Genomic DNA, 22,004 nt, shown 5'->3' on the forward strand with positions numbered 1-22,004 from the left:
ACCTCTCAAGCAACAGCAGTACCACATTGCTGTGTCTTGGTAGAAGGGCAGAGCTAGGCCTTGGGAGTAAAAAGCAGGACAGATGAGCAATAAAGAAAATATATAAGATATTATATGATATATAATATTATATATATAATATATATAAAATATATAATATATTTGTAATGTATAACTGTGTCAGGAAATGTGATGGGGAGATTTGACAGCAGTTGCTGGGCAGCAGCAGTGCAGAAGGACAGATCTTTTCAGAGTATGCTCAGTATTCTATACTTTTGGGACTCTGCTGATCTGAAAACATGGACAAGACAATGGGTAGAGCTGGAACAATACCTTTCATTAGGTCAGCTGTGCCAACTGGAAAAAGTGGACAAGCTGTCGGGTTTACAAGTTCTTCTTTGAGTCTGAAATAGAAGCAGCAGATCTCCAAGCAAATACAAGTTGAGAATAGCTGCTCTGAATTTAACTAGACTAGTGTCAGTGAGGCTGTGACAAAAGAGTATTGGCACCTTATGGAATAGAGAGAATGTTAATAGTGCCTAGAGAGCTGACAAAGTGCTTTCCTCCTAGGGGAAAGAGTGAGAGGGGTGATTTATAAGCTGTGGAGCATGATAAGATTAGTGTTCAGGACACAGGAAATAATGTGACATAAATCCAGTATCTTCTACAGATGGCATGTATTTTGTCATGCACTGGAATGGTGAATTTCAGTTTTCAGTCTTTTCCTTGGTAGATATTATCTGGGTACAGAGATCAGAGGTAGAAAGATTGTTTGGTGAGAAATGCTCTCCCACTGGGAATTATAAATGCTAGGTTCTTAGCTGCAGATGTCCTTAGAGCTAGAGCGTACACATGCACCACTGTGTGCATAATGATTGTTCAGTTTCACCTGTATACTTATCAGTCTGTCATTTGGTGCACTGGATGAGGTGTATTACATTGTGGAAAGTACAAGTGAGGGTGCAGGGGTTTTGTGGGCTGTCATCCTCATGAAGATAGTAAAAGTTTCTTGTTTGAGTAGCATCTAGAGCCATTTGGTGAATGTTGGCCTTGGGGTCCTTCATGCTTTATTGATGAGGTAACTGAGGCTGGGGCCAGTTTGGATGCTGAGAGGGATAGTTCTTGGAAAAAACCTTTGAGAGTAGGATCATCTTATTTTAGACTATAATTATATAATCATTTTCCATGGAAATTCCACAACAGGATCGTACAAGACAGACAGTAGAGTTTGATTAGCTGGCAGTAGGGGTTTATATATACATATATATACACTGAAGTAATTTCTGGAGTGATATTCCTGTGCCTTTTGAAAAACAAGAGCTAAAAGAGTGCACCTTTGGGTAAAGGTTCCCATTAGTTTTCTCCAGTGGCTGTGATGAGTGTTCTCCTCCAGTAAATGTAATAGTACTGAAGATCTGGTGCTGTATTACAGCTTTGATGTTTGCTGGGGCTTACTGTAGTTGGTCTTTAGGTTTTCTATATATGATGTACACTTGTATTCTGTACAGTTTTTTTATATTTTATACACTATAGAGTGTATGCTATGCATAATTTTTTATGTAAGCCATACTGACATTGGTCTTCCAAAAGCATCTCAATAGGTTGGGAGCAGTTAATGCCTTCATGATGGAAATCTATGAGGGTATCCAAATGTTCTTCTCTGATTTCCTAGACACAGTCACTTAGAAACTCTTCTTTAGGGTAGTTCATAACAAGTTTTGTCCTACTGACAGGCCACAGTCTTCCTGCTGGAAACATTGCCTATCAACAGTAAAGTAAGAATGAAACAGATGAGCCTATATGTTTTGAGGCAGCACTGATATTGCTTTTGTAAATATTTAGAGCTTGCCTGGCCTGCCACCAGGTGTGGCTTGTATAGACTAACAATATCCATATGGATATTATTGCTAATGGATATCCATGTGGATATTGTTAGCAGAAACATTGGAGGAAGTGGGGAGTTGGTTTATGGAGGAAATCAAGCGTGTCTTCCTCTTGGAGACTTTCTTTGTACCCCACTCTTGAGGATCATGCAGACTGAGAAAAAGCAAAACAAGCCTCTGGGAGAAATGTTTTACAGGGGTCTGCAAAATGAAATAATGAGTACTGTTCTGGACCCAAAAGAAGGGTGTTTTGCCTCTCTGTCTTCCCCACCCTCCCTGTAAATCTCTTATCCTGCAGTGTGAGAAGCTTGGAAACCATTATTCTGGAGAGGTCATAGTGTACAAGAGAAGGAAGAAGGAGTTAACAGCAGCTCTTTAGTGACTGTGTTTGAGGCATGTGGGGTCTTCTTGTACACAATTTCTGGGATCTTGAACTCACTGCTCTTTGTTGATTAATAGCTATCAAAAGACATATGGTTACAGGCAGCACACTGACAGTGCTGGGAGGTGTCTCTAGACCTTGTTCCTGGAACATGCTTCTCATTCCTGTCATTGGCTGTGCACTCACTGGTGTTGGCTGAGCTCATTGCTTTTTTGCCTGGCTGAGGAACAAGCAGCAAAGTGGAGAGGAGAAGCTGTTGAACGCTCTAGCCTGTGGAAAAGTGAGCATCAAGAAGAATAGATTTCGGCATATACCCATAATTTAATACTCACAGTTTGGTGACATTCTCCAAAAGTGTAAAGTATTCCCCATAGGGGCACAAGGGAAGGCTGTAATACTCAGCAGTTTACAGGGATGCCTGACTTCCCCATTAGGGCTCACTGTTTCTCTTGTGGACTACGAACTTAGAAAAATTGTCTTGGGACACTGAGTGTGCACCCATCTTGTTCTATCTCACCATAGTTGCTGGCATCTTTATGATTGTCTTTTCGACACCTGGTATCTGGGGAGAGAACAAAGATGCCCACTGAATTTTATTCTCATTGCAAACATGGCTTGCTCAGGATGGGGAGATGTGAAAGAAGAGATCTCCTGCATAATCATTTCTGCTTCCTCCTGTCTGCGTTCTGACTCTGTGCTTCTAACTCTGGCTATCTTACCGCCTTCTTTCCTCCCCCCCACACCCCTCCTTTCCTCTCCTTCAGGAGTTCCCCTCTTGCCCACACCTGATATTCAATCCCAGCAGAGTTAGTGCCTTTTGCTGAGATCAGACATGGTGCTGGGGAATCATGTGGCAGACGAAGGTTGCTATAAATATAGTTAAACCCTGCAATTGCTGCCTTTGGGCAGGAAGGGGAGAAAGTGAGAGAGGCACAAGGAGGAGGAGGGGCAGAGAGAAAGCAAGTGCAGGAACAGGACAGCTCGGAGTGGTCTGAGGAGAGAAAGAAAGGAAGGAGGGAGCAGAAGAAAGTGCGGAGGCCATGCTCTGGGCCAGAATATGAGGTGGTTCTAGGTAAGGCCCAGAGCGGCTGCTCCATTACAACTGAGCGCGAGGAAGAGTAGAGGCATGGAGACCTCAGACACCATGACGCAGGAACCCAGATCGAAGTCAGCTTTGTGGGGGGGCACACCGCAATACAACTATGTCTGCTTTGAGAAATGCACCCATTACGGGATACCTTTGGAGGCAGGACGCGAGGCCGGGGGGACAGGGGACGACCTGCACTACCTGGAGAACTCCCTCAGCTACCCACAGGTAGGGCTGGAGAACTGGGGCGTTTGTGGCAGCACAGGTCTCCCTGGGATCACATAGGCTCTTGGCGCTCCCAGAATGGTGCTGGTAGAGCACAGACCTCTGTCCATTCCCAATCCTACCAACTCTCCCCTTCGCTTGCTGACTCCCAGGTCAGGCATTGAACTTTTGTGGTTGTACTTACATCCAGGAGTGCTAACTGCATTTAGAGTCAGGGATCATTTTCACCTGCCATGGACACAAAGAGAAATAGAATGGACAAGCTGGGATGGGGAAAATCAACCAGGCCATCAATGTATTTGTAACAGCAAAGAGAAACTGCAGCTGCCTTCAGCTGCATAGTGATATTAAGAAGAGCAGAAGAGTGAATAAAACCAGAGAACAGTGATGTATATAGATGGGTATCTATCTGCACAGCTGTGTAGATGAAGTCATGCAGAGCTCTGTTCTGACTTTTCTCTGACCAAAAAGCACTTCATGGTAATAAACCCATATATGTATAGTGATAGTTTTGTAACTGTTAGGGGAGCTAAGCTTAAACTTGACCTGACTCTTGCTTTGGTTCATACAAGCAGGGGTTCAGAAAAATATCTGGGACATAGCTCTATGCTGGTTATGGCTTCTTATTCCATAATCCTCTTTATCTCCTCTACCTCTCCTTTTGGGACAGCCTCCTGCAAAGGGGAGGTTTTACAGCAGAGTCCTGGTGTCTTATTTCCTACCACTCTGCTCAAACTAAACTGACATAAGAGGGGTTTAGAGCAATGAAGGATCCAGTCAAATGATGAGGACGAGAGCATGTGAATGTGAAATTCATACAGAGTGGATGTTTCTCCTTACATAAATACAAATCCCCTTACATGAATACTTAGGGGAATGATTGGGAATTGACAGAGGGGGATGCATGAATCATCTCCTGAAGACTTTTGTGATTTAGTGATAGGAAAAAAGCCGCATTTGCCACCAAGAAAATCTCTTCCAGTAGATAAGCATCCCGATGAGGATTATATGTGCCACATTGCAAAAGATTAGAGAATCAGTTCCATGGCCATATTCAGGAATTTCTCTTCTGAAAGTAAAACATCTGAGAGTTTGCAAATGTCTCCTACATTAAACTCTTCCAAAACCACTCCCCATCTGATTTGGAAGCAGCAGCCCAAAACAGAAGATGTCTGGACAGAGGCCTGACTGGAGCAATTTATGCTTTATTTACACTAACGCAAGGCAATGGTTTGGCTGTAGCAGTCAGGCTAACAGGGTGAGCACGGGGTGGGACGGAATGGAGAGGTGGAGGGCTGAGGTGGGTTAAGGAAATGCACCCTATGCTACAGGAACCGTTAGTGAGTTAGGGGTGGGAGGGAGCTGCGGGATGCAAGCTGTTTCTCCAGTAAAGCACATCCATGCACAAGAACATCGCAGTTCACATGTATCCACCTGATATGCTAGTCCCACGCATCTAAAACCACTCCTACAAGTAGGTGCAGGTGACACAGTGCTTCAATACAACCCACCTCCGTGCTCTTGCTACCTGGCACTGGAGTGCCTTTGTTCTCCAGTCCAGAGGCATGCTGGTCAATAGATAGATAACCTCACCCACGAACAAGCAGGCCATCAAATGCATTCCCATGCATATCTTCAGGCAGGTATGTCCCCAAGCAAGCATGCATTTGTGACCACAATTTGCAGTCTAAAAACTAGACAGATGTATTTATAGATTTACTGAAAGATATGCCCTAGAAACACTTTATATAAACAATCACATACACATGTACATGTACGTTTATGTATAAAACTTTGTATGCAGACATATTCTAACAAAACCGGGCTTGCTGTATGTGTATTTTGCTAGCCCTTCATGCACATGCGGATAAAGTATAAATATACATGCTAAAGTACACCTTGCACAAATATGCACACTTATGTTATTAGCATGAAAAACAACCTGCTGCACACGTTTTCATTCGTTTCCCTGCAGAGTAACCATTAAGATTTCTTTCCCCACTGTCATGTGAGAAAATAGTTGGCAGAGAGAGATTCTGATTTTGTTGTGCCCTTTTCTTTTGCTAGCTGTTGCCATCTGGTTTATATGTAGGTTGGAAGCTATTTCAGATTGGCTCTGTGACTTGACTGGGTTTACATAGGCCCCAGAACAGTGAAATCTTGGTCTTTAGTCTGGGACCTTCAGATAACTGGTGGTCAAAAAAACATAGAGTGTTTCATATATAATAAAATAATAATAGTAGTAGGATAATAATAGTTATATATACGTAAATCTGGACAGTTAAGATAACAGATAGTATACATTTGACAGATGATAAACATTGATAAAAACATACATTTTCATACACTGTAGGGGTTTGTATTGTTTTCTTTCTGCATGAGAAAGCAGCTACAGCTGGTGAGGTGTTTAGAAGCTGTGTTGTTCGTGACTGTAGAAAGGGTGTTCGTGGCAGAGAGCTCACTCGGCAATATACAGATGGGTGTAGTGGGAGGGATGTGTAATAAGTAATTAGGCAATGCAGTAATATAGGATAACAGACTCACAGAAAGATGTAGGTGGGAGAGGCCTCTGGAGGTCTCCAGCCCAAGACCCTGCTCACAGCAGGGCTGACTCCAAAGCTAGGTCAGGTTGTCCAGGGCCTTGTCCAGGCATGTCCTGAACATCTCCAAGACTGAAGGTTCCCCAGCCCCTCTGAGCATCTGTTTCTGTGCTAAACCACCCTCAAGAGAGTGTGGATGGGGATATGTTTTCTTTTTGCATGGACTTCCCTTTCTTGCAATTTCTACCTTCCTCCTTTTGTCCTTCACTGTGCCCCTCTGAGAAGTCTTGCTCTGATGTTTCTCCCCAAGCCCTCTCTCCCTTCAGGTGTTAGATGTCCCCTTTGCCTTCTGTTCTTCAGGAAGAACGATTATTTTGTTGCTGCCCCCCACCCCTCACATGTCCCTGATTGGCTCTATGTCTAAGCAGTTGAGCACAGACTTTTTACTGACATTTAAATTTACTTGTGGAGTTTTGGGAGGTTTCACCTTTGAGACCAAATATGGCTATTCTTTTGTGATCCATCAGAAAAAAAAACCCCTAAGGGAGATCATTTTAGGAAGAGCAGGATGGCTACAAGGCAGGAGTGAGAGGGATGAGCTGTAGAGCCCAAGGCTGCCTCAAGGGCCAGAAGCAGCACATTAAAAGCAGTATGCACTGGCAGTGCTGGAGCAAGGGATTTCAGGACTGACATATGCTGTGGAGAGCATATTGTTCAGTCTGAATGGCATGGGAAATAGCTTAGGCTTTGGACTGTGAGAGGGGGGCAGTTTTATGCAAGTGCTGAGCTTTCAGAAAATACGTCCCAGAAAGGTCTTGAGATTGTGGTGCTGTACATATTTTTCCCCTGAGATTCTGTGCAGCCTTTCATCCCTTACTCAAGCAATGAAATTTCCCCATCTTTTTTGGAAAGACAGTTCAGTTTACTGTTAAACATTAATAAATGCTTCCTCCCTGAAAATAAACTTTACCCTGGTTGTGCTTTCTTCCTGGATGTTTTTTGTTTGGGGTTTTTTTTCCCCCCTTTTTAGCAATAGTTATACCTTCAGCTGATTTTGCACCATTATCATGCTCTCACTCAGCATTTAGCCAAGCTAGGCATGATAGTTCGTTTTCTGGCTCAACCCTTTAAGTGGTAATTGATATCTTTTGAAATTCTCTTCAGTTTTTCTGGTGCTCAGAAACCTTGTGTTCCTTGTGTTAGAGAGGGAGCATCCGAAGAAGGCACAGTCTAAGTCCTACTGTGTTATATTTTTAGTTCTACGTGTCTTCTAATGGAGTGGATATTTCTGCCTAACCTAATTTTGCTTTAAGGTCATCCTCTGATTTCTGGATTCTGTCTCTGTCCCACAATCTCCTACAACTTTAAATAATGCCAGAGTCCTGGAGAAGCAAAGCATGTGTATGAAGCATTCTTTAAGTGAGTTGAGACTAAGTTGTTCTCCAGGACAGAACCTTCATTTTTGCATCTGGAGACTAACTCCTTTTTTTCGCACATCCTGAGTGCACCATTTTCCAGTCAGATAGAAGCAGTGACCTAGGATACCATAGGAGAACTTTTAGCATTCATACTATTATACTGTCATGCTGTTCCATCTGAGCAGATGGAAGACTAATTTGAACATCATACGTGGCATGGGTTTGAGTTCGTAGTTTGGATTAAGCTGTATTCAATATAAACCCATTCCTCATGACTATGTAAAGGCAATGAAACATTAGTTGAGGTGATGTGAAGATACATTCATCTAAAATCTGCTAGTACTTGGCATTTCTGGCTGACATAGACACAGTGAGAGAAAAAAGGAGCAGTCTGCTATTTAGGGCTGGATTCTGTATGTGACAGCTTACCTTGTATATGAAGTTCTTCAGCCTTATGTTTCACTGTCCTTTCTCTGTTATGGAGGACAGAGCGTGGCCATTCCTTACTGCAGAGTCTGCTTTGCTTAATTTGCCTAGAGTGTGTTGATAACCATGTGGTTAATAATTACATTAAATTTGTCAGCTTCCAATACAGCGATGAATGGAAAAATACTTTCAGATGTTCAGATAAGATCAATTTGTTTAAGAGATGGCAGGTAAACCACCTTAAGAATAGGATGATTTAAAAAAGCCTAGGTGTGTGTTCTGTGAAAAAAACACAGAGTTTTTGAAGGGAGCTATCACACATGGTTCAAGTGTCTCTTGAGGAATATATGCAAATAAATAAACTAGTTTGGACCTTCAGTCATATTTGTTATGTGGAAATATGAATTGGTAGAGCACTGAAACAGGTGCTTAGAGAAGCTGGGGAATTTCCACTCTTGGAGATGTTTAGGAGTTGCCTGGGCAAGGTCTTGAGCAGCCTGATCTTGCTCTGGAGTTCGCATGCTGTGAGCAGAGGCTTGGACTAGAGACCTCCAGAGGTGCCTTCCAGTGTAAATCTTTCTGTGAGTCTCTGAATCTATTTGATCTCAAGGGAACAGGAGCAATATCTCCTGTGTCACTTCGAAAGGAGGAGGCATGAAGCTGTCAAATAGAAATGTCTCCTAAGCGTGGGGTAGTGCTTTATATCTCTTACATTTCTTGTCATTCTCCAGCTGAAGTGCCTTATTTTGCTGATGAAAGCATTGCTCACTCAGAAAATCTTAGAGAAGCAGATGTTGTGCTAGGGAGGAAGCAAAGGGTCACCTTCTCGCAGGTGGAAAGTACCAAGATCACAGGCCATGTCTCAGGTAGTAACCTGACCTCAAGTAGAATCATAGAATCATAGAATCATAGAAAGGTTTGGGTTGGAAAGGACCTCAAAGACCATCTAGTTCCAACCCCTCTGCCATGGGCAGGGACACCCTCCACTAGACCACGTTGCCCAAAGCCCCATCCAACGTGGCCTTAAAGACTTCCAGGGATGTGGCATCCACAACTTCTCTGGGCAGCCTGTTCCAGTGTCTCTCCAACCTCACAGTGAAGAATTTTTTCTTTATATCTGTTCTAAGCTAAAGCTTGTTCACTGAAGGACATGTGAGGGGAAGAGGATTATTCTCTGCTGCTCAAATGCACACCTTCCCCACCTATACTCTGAAAGAGTGAGGTAGGATAGCTGTTCTTCAGGGAATCTGATAAACCAACACGGGGGTGCGGTCAGGATCCTTCAAGCTCCCTTGAGATCTCATTGTTGACAAGACAGCACAACTGCCAAGTTTACTACAGATTCTTGTATGAAATGTCATTGGTAAATGCATGTTGCTGGTTGTGAATTGCATATAACTAATTGCATTTCAAGATTAGTATCTGAAGACAAAGACTAGATTAGGTAGTTAGGAAATTCAGAGGAATTGGAGATATGTGAGAACTTAGCATGACGATTTGGGTAAATAATGGGAGGAGCTGTGGTAGTACCCTGTGACATTTCTGAGCTGATGCTGCTTCTTTTCCTCTGCAGGCACCATCAGTGGCTGTGTGCCCTGTTAAGCATTCCTTGGCAGCAGGAGGAACAGATGCAGGACATTCCTGCAGCCTGTTTGACAGTGTAATACCTCTTGAAACCTTCAGAGATGTTTTACAGTGCTGCTGAAATCTATGAGACAGGCCTGAGGGTGGCAACCTCATGCGAACTATTTTGACCTTCTTTTGTACCTTTGCTTAATCTCTTCAGACCACAGCCAGCTCTTTCTCAGGATGTTAGAAAACAATTAATATTCTGTGATCATATCTTGTACCCCCCAAAAAGGAGATGGAAAGGTTTTGGTGAGTTTGGGAAGAGGGAACCAGAAAGGAAAAAGGGAAAAAAAAGATGAGCTGCATCTGTCTGAGAGTTTCTGTGTCTCTGTCTCCCTGCTTGGATACTTTTGGGTCTGCACTTCAGACTGTTAGTAGCTCTGCCTTTTCATCTTTAATGCTCTTTGTGAAGGAGCATTTGCCTTACCTTTTCCTTTTGATCTCTCTTGCTTTCTGCTTCTCTAGCTTTATGGCCAATACACAGACCAGATAACTGACTTTGAAGAGAAGGAAGCAGCAAAACTACTGAATAAGAAGCAGGCCCAAAAGAACAATGAAAGACCCCTGAAACGTGAAAGTCAAGTAGAGATCAAAGAAGAGCACTATTCCAAATGTCAAGGTAGGGACAATTCATCTTTCATTACCCTATGACCAGATATTGGGTGGGCCAGCCAGAGAGATGGAATTCAAGCAAGGCAAAAAGACAAGAAAATTGTGACTGAGGAGTAACAGAGAAGGAAGAAAAAGGAATCACAGTGGATCAAAAAGATTTTTTCATGCAAGCTTTCATCCTAGGAAGAGTCAAGATATGTTTGGAAAAAAGACTAGTTCCAAGTTAATAATTTTTTCCATAACAGATCTCTGTAACATGAGGAAAAGGACTTTCTTGTGTCAGATTTTTGCTGCTAGTGCACAAGATGTTAAATTCTGCCCCATCACATCCCTGTCCCCCCCCCCTTTTTTTTTTTTTTTTGAAACAGCATAAGATTTTGCAGGACTGTGTAAGAGAGGGATGGGTACCAGTCCTTCAACATGAAGCCCATGATGCTTCCAAATAAATCCTTACTGTAGTCAGTTCTCAGCATAAGAGAGGAGAGACAGACACAGGTTTCATCTATGTTCCCCCAGTTTTTCTGGTTCACTTTTCCCTTCACAGACTGTGCTAGACGCGTCCAGAAATACGTTACCAAGAAGCTTGGAGAGGACTGGATTTTCTTGGTTCTGCTGGGTCTGGTCATGGCGTTGGTGAGCTGGGGAATGGATTATGCCAGTGCGAAGAGCTTACAGGGTGGGTCCCATTCAGATGTTGCAAAAGCATGCCATAAATAATGCAAATGTTATACAAAGTCCGGTGACTGATGTTCCTCCTTGTTTAACATCAGTGTCCCATCCTCACCCCTCACTGCCTGGAAAGTTTGAAGTACTTGCGACATAGTTGAGAAAAGGTGAACTAGGGAGAGGTTCTTTAAAGGGATGGCAGGGAAAATTTTGGAAGCAAGTGGGCAGAAACATGTATGATGAGTCAGAGACAAACCATTGTTTTGACTCCCTTTCCCTCCTGCTCCCTTGAATATGTAGGGGCACAAGGAAGCGGTACTGTGGTCCTTCCTATTATACTGGTTCCCATCCTCCCCGAGAATATAGAGGATATGGGAGATGGGGAGGGGAAGGGGCCCTTAGATGCCCTCCTGACACTGTTTCTGCTTTTTTCCTCATTATTGTTCTTTCCAATTTTTATTTATACAGTGCGCTGCAGTTTTCTGCTACCTAGCCACATAGTGCTCTCTCCTTTGGCTCTTTTCACAAATATCTCTTAATCACTGTCTTATATGCCTTCCTCGCATTTTTCCTGTGTTCCCTCTCCCCTTTGCCAGCTATAACAATTACAAGATCTTTCAGTCTCCCTGCCCCCCATTTCGGTGCACACACAACATTGCCCACATTCTGTTAACTGCGCTGTTCCTTTGTCCTTACCCTCAGTGACCCAATCCTGACCGGTGCTCACACCCCCCAAACCTTTTCTCTCAGCGCTCTTGGCTGCTGATGTCCACCAGACACTGCAGTTTCTCAAAGCTACTACTCTTTCTTCAGCCCAGTGTTCCTCCCTCTAGACCCTCCCTGTCTCCAGGCATCTGGCTTACCCTACCAGTCTCAGAGAGCCTCTGTCCTTTATACTCCCTACAGCTGAGTCCTTTGGGGTTTATTTTCTTTCCCTCCATCAAGTCTCAGCCTCCTGCTGTGTGGGGAGCCGGATTTGGGCACAGGTATTAATAGTGTCTAAGAACAGAGAGACACTTCTATCCATTCCTGCAGAATTCCTGTTTTACTTGGGAACTCGTACTCAAGATGTAACAAGGCTTGTCTTAGAAAATGACGATTTTAGGATAGCATTTCTCAGAGAGATTTGGTATGGGCAGATTTAGCAAGTATGTGATTCTTTCATGTTTACCAACCTGTTTGGAGCAGCTGTGGTTACTGACAACTTCTTTCTTTGTCTGTCTACAGCCTACAAGTGGATGTACAGAGAGCTGCACCCGAATGTTCCTATGCAGTATCTGGCATGGGTCTCATACCCACTTGTTCTTATTCTGTTTGCGGCCATTTTCTGCCACCTCGTCTCTCCACAGGCTATTGGTGAGGGCAGAAGGCATGGCAAGATCTGTTTCTGTCTGTCTTGTTTTTCTTATTCCATTTGCCTGTGGGTTTTGTTCATCCCTTGCTCTGCTGTTGTTTTCAGGGTCTGGGATCCCAGAGCTCAAGACCATTATGAGGGGAGTGGTCCTCAAGGAATATCTCACTCTCAAAGCTTTTGTGGCCAAAGTTGTGGGCCTCACAGCTGGGCTCGGAAGTGGCATGCCTGTGGGGAAAGAGGTAAATATTGCGGTTTTCCTGTGCAGTAGTGGCCAGGGTCTGGGAGGTGGGAGGAGTTGGCTGTGGAGGAAGAGTCTATAAGTGTTTTCTTTCTTCTCAAAGCTCTGCTCTTTCCAGCAACGCTTATCTTCCATTGGTCATTTTCCTTCCACTTTGAAAGGCTTGATATAGAAAATGTCAAAGAACTCAAGTCAGGTAGTCTTTGAGAGGGGAAAAAAAAAAAAGAAGATTGGAGGACTGTCTGAGACAGCCAAAGAGAAATTATGAGATCTGCAATGGCTAAATGGTTGTCAGTAACCAGAGGGTAACCCTCTCTGATTTCCTCCTCCTCTTCTCTTGCAGGGTCCTTTTGTGCATATTGCCAGTATCTGTGCTGCAGTCCTCAGCAAGTTCATGTCAATCTTCTGTGGTGTGTATGAGGTAAGGCACATGTCTCTGCATACAGCTCTTCCACAGGTTGAACTCCTAAGACACATAGGATAGTATTGGTAGGACACAAAACACAGAGGAAACATATGGATTGAAGTTCACTGTACTGCTATAGAGCAGTAAAATACAAGCCAAAGAAAATGGTAGTGGGAGGCCAGATGTACAGTCAAATAACTGTGCAGGACCGCAAATGTTACCTACCCATTACACAGAGGCTGGTTAGGAATATGCATTTGATAAGTTCTCTCTCTCGTGATGCTGATACCTTTGCACTGTGACCATTGTCTGTATAAAAAAGTAGCTGCAGACAAAGATCAATTTGTCTTTAAGCCAAATTTATACAGCATTGCTAATTATAGACACTGACTCTCTCTAGGCTTTTGCTATTGCAGAACAGCCTCTGCAGGCTGATCACTGTATTGACTAGTTGTATTAAAAAATCTATTAACTGCATATATATCTAAATGTAGGAACTGCTTTACATACAGGCTCTTATCAGAAACTGCCTATGTAATACAACAGTGGGAGGAGCTGTTCTACTTGAGTAGATCCTGTCTGTGCATAAGGACACTGTCACTGTCACTGCTGAAGACCAGCTGACAGTACTAAAGACTGCACTAAAGTGTGTAGAGCCTGCTATTTGTAATAGCAATGGCTGAATCTGCTGCTGGCTGTTGCTTTGTTTCATTGTTCTGGATCCTAACCCCCTGGCTTTGCTCCCTCTAACCCCAGCATGCCCTTCTCTGGCTGCACTCTCTGTTCCAGAATGTGCATAGGCAGTTCGACCTCCTGGTGGCGGCTTGCGCAGTTGGAGTTGGATGTTGCTTCAGGGCTCCTCTTGGAGGCAAGTGTCTTCCTATATGTGACATTTAATGTACTACTCATTTAGCCTCTTGCTGTGAGATTTCCTGCTCTCAGGAAAGGTTCTCTACAGATACCTCTCCATTCTAGCAACAAAAGTTCTTTCTTTTCGCATGTAACTGGTGGCAGTGAAAGAAAGGGAAGGTTATAGGAAAAGTGACATCTATTAATGTGCTGATTTCTAATGATGCAGCTTGTTCAGTCCTTGCCTGCCACAGACATTGTTCAACCTGGAGAGCACTAAGGGCTGTCCAGAAAATCAATAAGGATTGAGTAGAGAACAGAAGTTAAAAACACCCTTCATGTAAGGAGTAGCAACATCTAAGGGCAGAAGATGATGGCAAGTATGACAGGAAATGATAATGTGAACAGGAAACCACCATATGAATACTTCATTAGTGGACTGGAGAACAGAAATATCAGCATGTAAAGTTTTGGGATCCCCATATAAGAGAGATGTGAAGGGACAGTAAGATGGATGGGAGGTTGGAGTAATGGTATATGAGGAGAAGCTGAAGAAGCTGGCTTTGCTCAGCTTAAAGGAGAAAAGGCTAAAGGAGGGTGGTCTAACAGATGTCATCAACTACCTAAAGGGGGAATTAAGCAAAGGTTGATCTGGAATCTTTTCAGCGCAGCACAGTGCAAGAGGCAACGGGCATAGCTTGCAACAAGGGAAATTCTGTGTATAAGGAAAATATGTTCCCCTTCCCCAAGGGTGGTTCAGCACTCGTGCAGGTCCTCAGAGGGTCCAGGGAATCTCCACCCTTGGAGATGTTCAGGACTCACCTCGCCAAAAACCTGATCTAGCCTTGGAATTAGCACAACTCTGACCAGGGAGTTGGAGGAGACACCTCCAGTGGTCCCTTCCCACCTTTCTATGATCCCACTATGAGGAGAAATGTGGAAATTTATCTCCGTCCCCTTGCATTTTTAATAGCATTCTGATTCACAGAATTTTCTTAAACAGCACCTGTGCCAGAGGAATATGGTAACTTCTTCCTAAAACACTGGAAATATATTCATAAATAATTTGTCTTAAAATTATTTTTAATAACATTCTTTGTTGTGCCTTCATTTCACTTTCTCCCCATGCACTACCCTGAACCTGTCTCCATGGTTATTGTGCCCAGAGGTTTAAAGAGTTTTTACAATGTGTTGCTTTTTCTAAGTTGGCTTTATTTCTTCCATGCACTACTTTCCTGTTAGTCTTCAAACAGATGAGTTTAGCTGACAAATGCAACATGGCCTTGCATCAACAATAATAATGACCTTTACTCTGGTTTGCTGTTAAAAAAAAGAAGGAATATAGTTTGTCAGCTACAAATTAGAGGTTCTTCAGTTGAAAACTTGAGAAGAGATGTGCAAGGAAGAAAATCAGGTTCAGCAAGAGAGAGGCTGACAGCTGTGTATATGTGGGCAATAGAGCAAGCTGGAGACAGCCTGAGCTGAAGCCTGAGGCTTCAAGGCAAAACTTAAAAGTCTGCCAAATACCTTGAGAGAAAGCAGGTTCAGAACCAAGGGTTCCGCAGTCAGGTGGAACCACTGGTAGTACACAGGACAATGGTATCGCTCTTAATGGTAAAAAAACAATGAAAAAAAACCCCACAACAAAAACTTCCCATAACACAGTCTACAGTTCTTGTTTCTTTCTCTGTACCTGGAATTAATATAGTCTCAGAGACTGCAGGGCACATTATGCATAGTTCACTAAGGGAGGCTAGAGAAGAAAAGAGAGAAGGCTAAAGGAGTGGTCTAATTGTTGTCTTCTGTAGCTAAAGGAGATGTTAGAGAGACAAAATAGCCAAACTCTTCTCAGAGAACAGTGAAAGGACAAGAGACAATAGGCACAATTTGCAACAAGGGAAATTCTATCTATGCATTAAAAAGAATTCTCCCCTTATCCCAAAGGTGGTTCAGGTGGCACAGGCGTCAAGAGAGACTGGTCTGCAGAATCTCAGCCCTTGGAGGTGCTCTCACCTAGCACCCTGATCCTGAGCACCCTGATCTAGCCTTGAAGTTAGTCTGGCTCTGAGCAGAGAGTTGGAGAAGTATTCAGAAGTACCTTCCAGACTAAAACTTGCTGTGTGTCTGTGATAACATTGTAGTATGGGAGCAAACTGAAAGTTATCATAGGTTTTGTAGCCCTAATTGGGTTCTTCTTATGGATTCACACCAAATTGCCATTGATTTCCATTACCTGGGAGTCATGTAATCTTTAGCTGACCTTAGTCCAGGATATAGTTCACAACTTCACATCATATTGCCCATGGTGTATAACTTCTTGGTGGTGTTGCTGGTGAACAACATCATGTGTATTAATTAGGAGCCCTCAAAATGGATTTGAAAAGCCAATTTAACCCTTGACAAGAAAAAGGTGCCTAGCCTACTATTTCCGAGTGCAGTCGGGTACTCTTTGTCTGTTCGTTTTGGTCTATCTGGCTACTCCTATGCTGCTACACAGCATCAGCACTCTGACACAGTGCTGGGTCCTGGGAGATGCCATATGCCACAGGCTGTTCTCAGTGGTTGCTATAGGTCTCTCTATCTTATACTGTTCTTCAACACTCTCCCATCAGACTTTGCACCTTCAAGCAACTCTAATTATCTCTTGCCATACTACAGGCCATGTTGCATGTACCCTCAGTTTCAAGCTGTTAATCACCATGCTGGTGGGCTATATCGCAACCTTCCCACTATTCCAGACACTTTGAACCCATCCCTGCTCTGGACATGACTATGACTTAAGGCCACAGGGGCACTAATAGGGCCCAGAAGCTACCTAAGACAAAACTGTGGGTAAGGACACATTGTTCTGGGTCAGGGAATGAAACACGGCCCTTTTTGTTGAGTTGTGCAGAGATAGCCTTAACACATCTTTTGGTTGAGGCTCTATCAAACACCTGCTCAGGTAAACAGGAATTCATGGCTTTCTGGCCTTAGGATTCAGCCTGGCCACTCAGATTCCCACCATAACACAGGACCACCCTTTCTCAAAACTCTCACGGGAGATCTAACAGGCTATGTTGAGAACGCACGATAGTAGAAAGTACCAAATACACAGGCTTTTAACACTGGTGTATTATACACCACCTGGGATTTAGACAAAATAAAATAAAATAAAACCTATCTGCTCACCTTTCACCATTCTCAGGCACTTCAGGGCCAAATCTTGGAGAAAGAATGGAAGAGCATTTTCTGCCTTTCAACAGCTCTATGTGTTCCAAAACTGTCTCAGTAGAGACTCTAACTTTTATACCTTCCATCTCCCTTTAGTACCATGATTGGTTTCACCAGGAGAGCACAATGCTTTACTGGGTGATCTGTTACCCCCTCACCTACCCGGGGTGACAGGACCTTCAGCATCTGTCCACACTCAGTTCTGGACATGCACGTGTCTTGTGCACACAGACTCACAGGGTGCGTTTTTTGAGGCACTCTCTGGCAAATGTGCATCCTGAGATTCCCTGCCAAAGTAAAAGAGATGGAGTAAAATGTACTTATGCACCTTCCACCCTCCGGAGGAGTTTCCATGAGACATTTCTTCTACAGCGACAGAAATGTGCATGTTTCAATGAAAGATGAGATGCTGCCTTCTCCACATGTCTTGAAGATGTGATTCCAGGTATATGCCTGTCTTGTGCCAGGTCTTACCTTTTGAATATTTTGAAGTCATCCAGAAGGGAGAACTAAGATAAATATAGCTATAACTCTGAGACTAGTGACAGAGCTGGGTGACAGCATGTGGCTGTACCTGCCAATTCTGTTACTCACTCTCTGCTTTCTCTCCTTCTTTCTCCTGTTTGTCTGTCTCTCTTTGTCTCTTTCACCAGTAGCAGCCATATTACTACACGGATGTCCTGACTGTGGGTTGTGCTGTGGGTGTCGGCTGCTGCTTTGGGACACCACTTGGAGGCAAGTGGCTGTTCTGTTTCCTTTTTCTCAGGTACCTAAATCCTCTCCTGCCTAGTCCTCTTCTCCTCTCCCCCTTCCCTGCACCATATTTTTGACCGGTCATCTACTTTGAACAAAGAAGCTTACCTTTAGCGTTACCAACCTCCCCAGCATCTCTGACACAGACTTTTTTCCACACGTCAGCCTTCTGGAGAGAAAGAAGGGAAGGCTGTCTAGAACAGTGGTCTCCAAATTGGGGTGTGCATACCCCAGAGAGTGTGCAAGATGATCCACTGGGGTGTGGGAAGGAAATATTGGAATGTCTATTTTTTTTAATCTAAAAAAAGTAAAAAAAAATTAAGCGTCACTAATATTTAGTATACATATTGGCAGTGGTGCCCTCACTCGGTCTGTATGTCAGACGGCCACATGTCACATACAGTGCATGAGCTGTCCTGGGTGTGGAGCTGTTCACAACACGGAGGGTTGACAGTGGTGCCTTCGCTCATTTGCTCGCTTTCAGCATATTGCAATATATTGCAATCAATGTGTACCCATTTAAGTGGATTTATGGATTATATTGCCTCACGTTAATGAAACTAACCCTCACAAAATGGACAAGTGGCTTAAAATGATTCCTGCAAAGAGACCGCGGATTGGAGATAATACTAATAATGCGAGCACAGACGAATGACGAGCAAGTGGGAGAGCCGACACTTCTTCCTACTCCTAGTACGGGCTCTTAATCAGCCACATTATGAGGTACAAACAATGACTAGCTAATCAGATCTGATTAAGAAGTTGGCCAAAAGAAATTCAAAATTATCAAAGGCTATTTTAAATAGGGATTTATATCTGCTATCATTAATGATGAACCTCACCCTAAATGTATATTGTACATGGAGAAGTTAGCTAATGATGGTATGAGGCCATCAGAATTAGCATGGCATTTAAAAGCTAAGCATGAAGACAAACCTCTATATTTTTTTCAGCAGCATTTCAAGCTATGTGATATCCAATCCAGTACTTTACAAAATTTCACTGAACTTAATGATAAATATTTAGAAGCCTCCTTTGAGGTTTCTTACTTCATATCAAAAGACAAAAAACCACATACCACTGGGGAAACATTTTTTTTCCTGCCATGGTAAAAATAGCTGCAATAATACACAGAAAGCAATATGGTGGCAAACTAAAATGCATTCCTTTGTCAGCAAACATTCTTGGAAGATGCATGGAAAACATTGTTGAAGATTCAAAGAAACAAATATCAGTACAAATTACAGTGTGAGAGGCTTGCTGTGCAGCTGGATGAAAGTTCAGATGTTCCTAACTTTCTCAGTTTATGGTATTTGCTAGATTCTGTTTCGATAGTGAAATACATGAACAACTTTCTGTGAGCCACTAAGGAAAGATCTACCAGATAAGCTATATTCTTAACAATAAATTACTTCTTTAATAAAAATGTTTTATGGAAAAGCTGTGCAAGTGTAATGACCGGTGGAGGAGCTGCTTTGAGTAAGAAAAGGATTGTGTGGTAAGGTTACATAGATAGCACCACACCTGAAATTCATTCACTGCGTTGTTCATAGGCAAGCTGTTGCAGCAAAGAAATGGGAGCCAGACGTGCACATCGATGTGGCTAATTTCATAAAAACAAGACCTAGAAACAGTAGAATCTTTACAATACTTCATAGTGAGATGGGGAGGGACCATGAAAATCCTTTGTAGCATACAGACATTTGCTGGTTATCTCATGACAATGGGCTTTTAAAAGAGTTGTTGAATTTAAAGACCAGTTAAATATTTTTCTTTTCCAAAAAGATAAGTGTTCTGAATTTGCGGATCTTATCTGTAATGACAAGCATCTGTCAATAGCATGCTACCTAGCAGTTATTTTTGTAAAAATAAACATACTTGATGCATCCCTTCAAGGTAAAATTGATGTTCTAACAGTAGATGAGTATGTAACTGCTTTTCAAAAGAAACTTGTGGAGATTTTGTGAATTCGTTGCCAAATACAATGTAAGTGTGTCACCTACAAAAAATCTTATACATGTACACTTAAAAAACTTGGAAACAGAACTTTCTAACCTGTTTAAAAATGGGTTTTGAACCCATTTGTAAAAGATATAAAATTCAACACCTTCTGATTAGTTTGCAAGAACAACTGATTGACATCAGGGAAGATGGAAATTTACTATCCAAATTTCAATAGAAAACTTTGCATAAATAACTGGTGGATGGGATTGAAAAAATAGTATCACGATTTAGTCATCACAGCAGATGATGCATTTTTTGCATTTGGATCTATGTATCTTTGTGAGATAGCTTTTTCAGCTATGACAGCTATTAAGACCAAGTATCAAAATAAAGTGGTCATACAGCCAGACATTTGAATCACTGTATCACAAAGTGTTAAACCAAGATTTTAAAAAATAAAGAATATAAATATTTTTACTGAGAACAAGATTTTTTATGTTCCATTAATACATAAAACAAATTCTTTTAAAAAGGTGTTTATTTCATCTTTATCTCATCCTTTTGTTTATGTTTTATATTGTATATAGTAGTACAGCAGTACATGTATATAATTTTTAAATACACATATATTGGGGGGGTACATGCTCAAAAATCTTTTATTGGTAGGGGTGCGTGATCAAAGAAGGGTGGAGACCACTGCTCTAGAAGACTATTTAGAAGCGTCTCTCATGCTTCTAACTTTACAGTTCTGATTTTAACTTTGCTCCTTTTCCAACTCTTCCTAGGGGTCCTTTTCAGTATTGAAGTCACTTCCACTTACTTTGCTGTACGCAATTATTGGAGAGGTTTCTTTGCAGCTACCTTTAGTGCCTTCATTTTCCGAGTCCTTGCTGTTTGGAACAAGGATGCAGGTAAGCTAAGACCCATTCCTACTCTCGTTGTACAGAAGTTGCCTATTAATTTATTATTTTCCATCTTCCTCAAAACCACAATCTTCTGCCATGACATGTGACTTCCAGCAGTACAGAAGGAAAGAGAAATGGAAATATCTTATGCCACCAATTGTATAACCCAGCCTATTCTAGGTGTGCTGGGGATATGACTGAAAAATGACTGAATACGAGTCCTTGGCAAGTAAGAGGGCCCCTGAGGTGGGCATTACTCAGCATAATGTCAAGGCCGCAAACGTAGAGGTATCCCATAACAGAGGATATAACACATACTACAGTGTATGCTGCTGCGATCTGCTGGAAATGCAATGGTCTGCTTTGGTCATCTCTTGACTAGAAGCATGAAAAACAAATAGTCTAGAAAACTGAGATGATAAAATGATTAGGAGGCTACAGGATTGGTAGGGCCTGACTGAAGGTCCTGAAAAAATAACTGTCTCAACTGAAAAACATGAGTGCAACATTTGTGCAGACAGAAATAGCACAGGACAAGCTTGTTCAGGAGAGCATTTCAGATACTGTTGGAATGGAGTTCCAGCTGATGCAGAAGGCTGCCATTTCATTGTAAACTTCTTGCTTATAATGTCTTTAACTTTTATTCTTACAGATATGTCTATTTTATTGATCTGAGCTCCATGCGGGCAGTTCCCTTACTTAAAACTGCTATAACTTACGTCTCTCTCGAATTCACAGGGCTGGAATTTTTTGTGCTAAAACATTAATTGGCTTGAATATTCTCTTGAATATAGAAAGTGACTACATTTGAATGTAGAAAGTGATTACTACTACTTGAATGTAGTAGTAGTGACTACTACTTGAATGTAGAAAGTGACTACATCTTTCTTTGTGAAACACTGCCTCATATTGAGGGGTATTCAATCATCAGATCTGTCACAAAAAAACACATCTTTCTGGTCTTTCCAGAGAAAAATACAAGAAATTTGAAGACAGATGACAGGACATAATCTCCTATCCTTCACTTTTTCTACTCTAGCTCCCTTGCTGATCTCCCAAATCACTAGAAAATAGCTTAGTCTTGAAACATCTTAATTACTGTCCCTTCTTCAAAATCATCCAGACAGCTTTAATACCCACATTAATGGGTCCTTATGCTCTGCTTCATCAACTGTCTGGGTTTAAAAGTTCCATGATCCGATTGTCTGTGAAAAATAGTTCCTTTTCATAGTTCTGAATTTTCTTTGTGTTGCCAGTCTCCTTGTCCTTGTATTAGGAACTAGAAACTTTTGTCTAAGTCATTCATTATTTTATTGTCTTTTATCATGCCTGCTCTAACTTATCTTTCATGTCTTTTCTTGCTCATTTCCTTCTGAAAGTTACAAGCCCAGTCTTTTCAGTCCCTTTGTTCACGCAAGGGTATTTTCTTAGGCCCTTTCTCTAATGTCTTCACAATCTCTAAAGTCTTGTCTAC

The 22,004-nt window shown here is 42.3% G+C and overlaps 1 protein-coding gene across 1 annotated transcript in view; it reads left to right on the forward strand.

Moving 5' to 3' along the window:
• CLCN1 (chloride voltage-gated channel 1) overlaps window positions 1–22,004 on the forward strand; it is a 74,057-nt gene that overhangs the window by 27,008 nt on the left and 25,045 nt on the right. Inside the window, exons 2-9 of the mRNA XM_075751897.1 lie at window positions 3,349–3,580; window positions 10,056–10,209; window positions 10,747–10,878; window positions 12,096–12,224; window positions 12,328–12,461; window positions 12,804–12,881; window positions 17,585–17,663; window positions 20,411–20,536. Coding sequence (XP_075608012.1) covers window positions 3,349–3,580; window positions 10,056–10,209; window positions 10,747–10,878; window positions 12,096–12,224; window positions 12,328–12,461; window positions 12,804–12,881; window positions 17,585–17,663; window positions 20,411–20,536 — 1,064 coding nt within the window. The remainder of the gene's footprint in view (window positions 1–3,348; window positions 3,581–10,055; window positions 10,210–10,746; window positions 10,879–12,095; window positions 12,225–12,327; window positions 12,462–12,803; window positions 12,882–17,584; window positions 17,664–20,410; window positions 20,537–22,004) is intronic.

The sequence above is a fragment of the Balearica regulorum genome, chromosome 1 (assembly GCF_011004875.1).
Source record: "Balearica regulorum gibbericeps isolate bBalReg1 chromosome 1, bBalReg1.pri, whole genome shotgun sequence".
Taxonomy (NCBI): Eukaryota; Metazoa; Chordata; class Aves; order Gruiformes; family Gruidae; genus Balearica; species Balearica regulorum.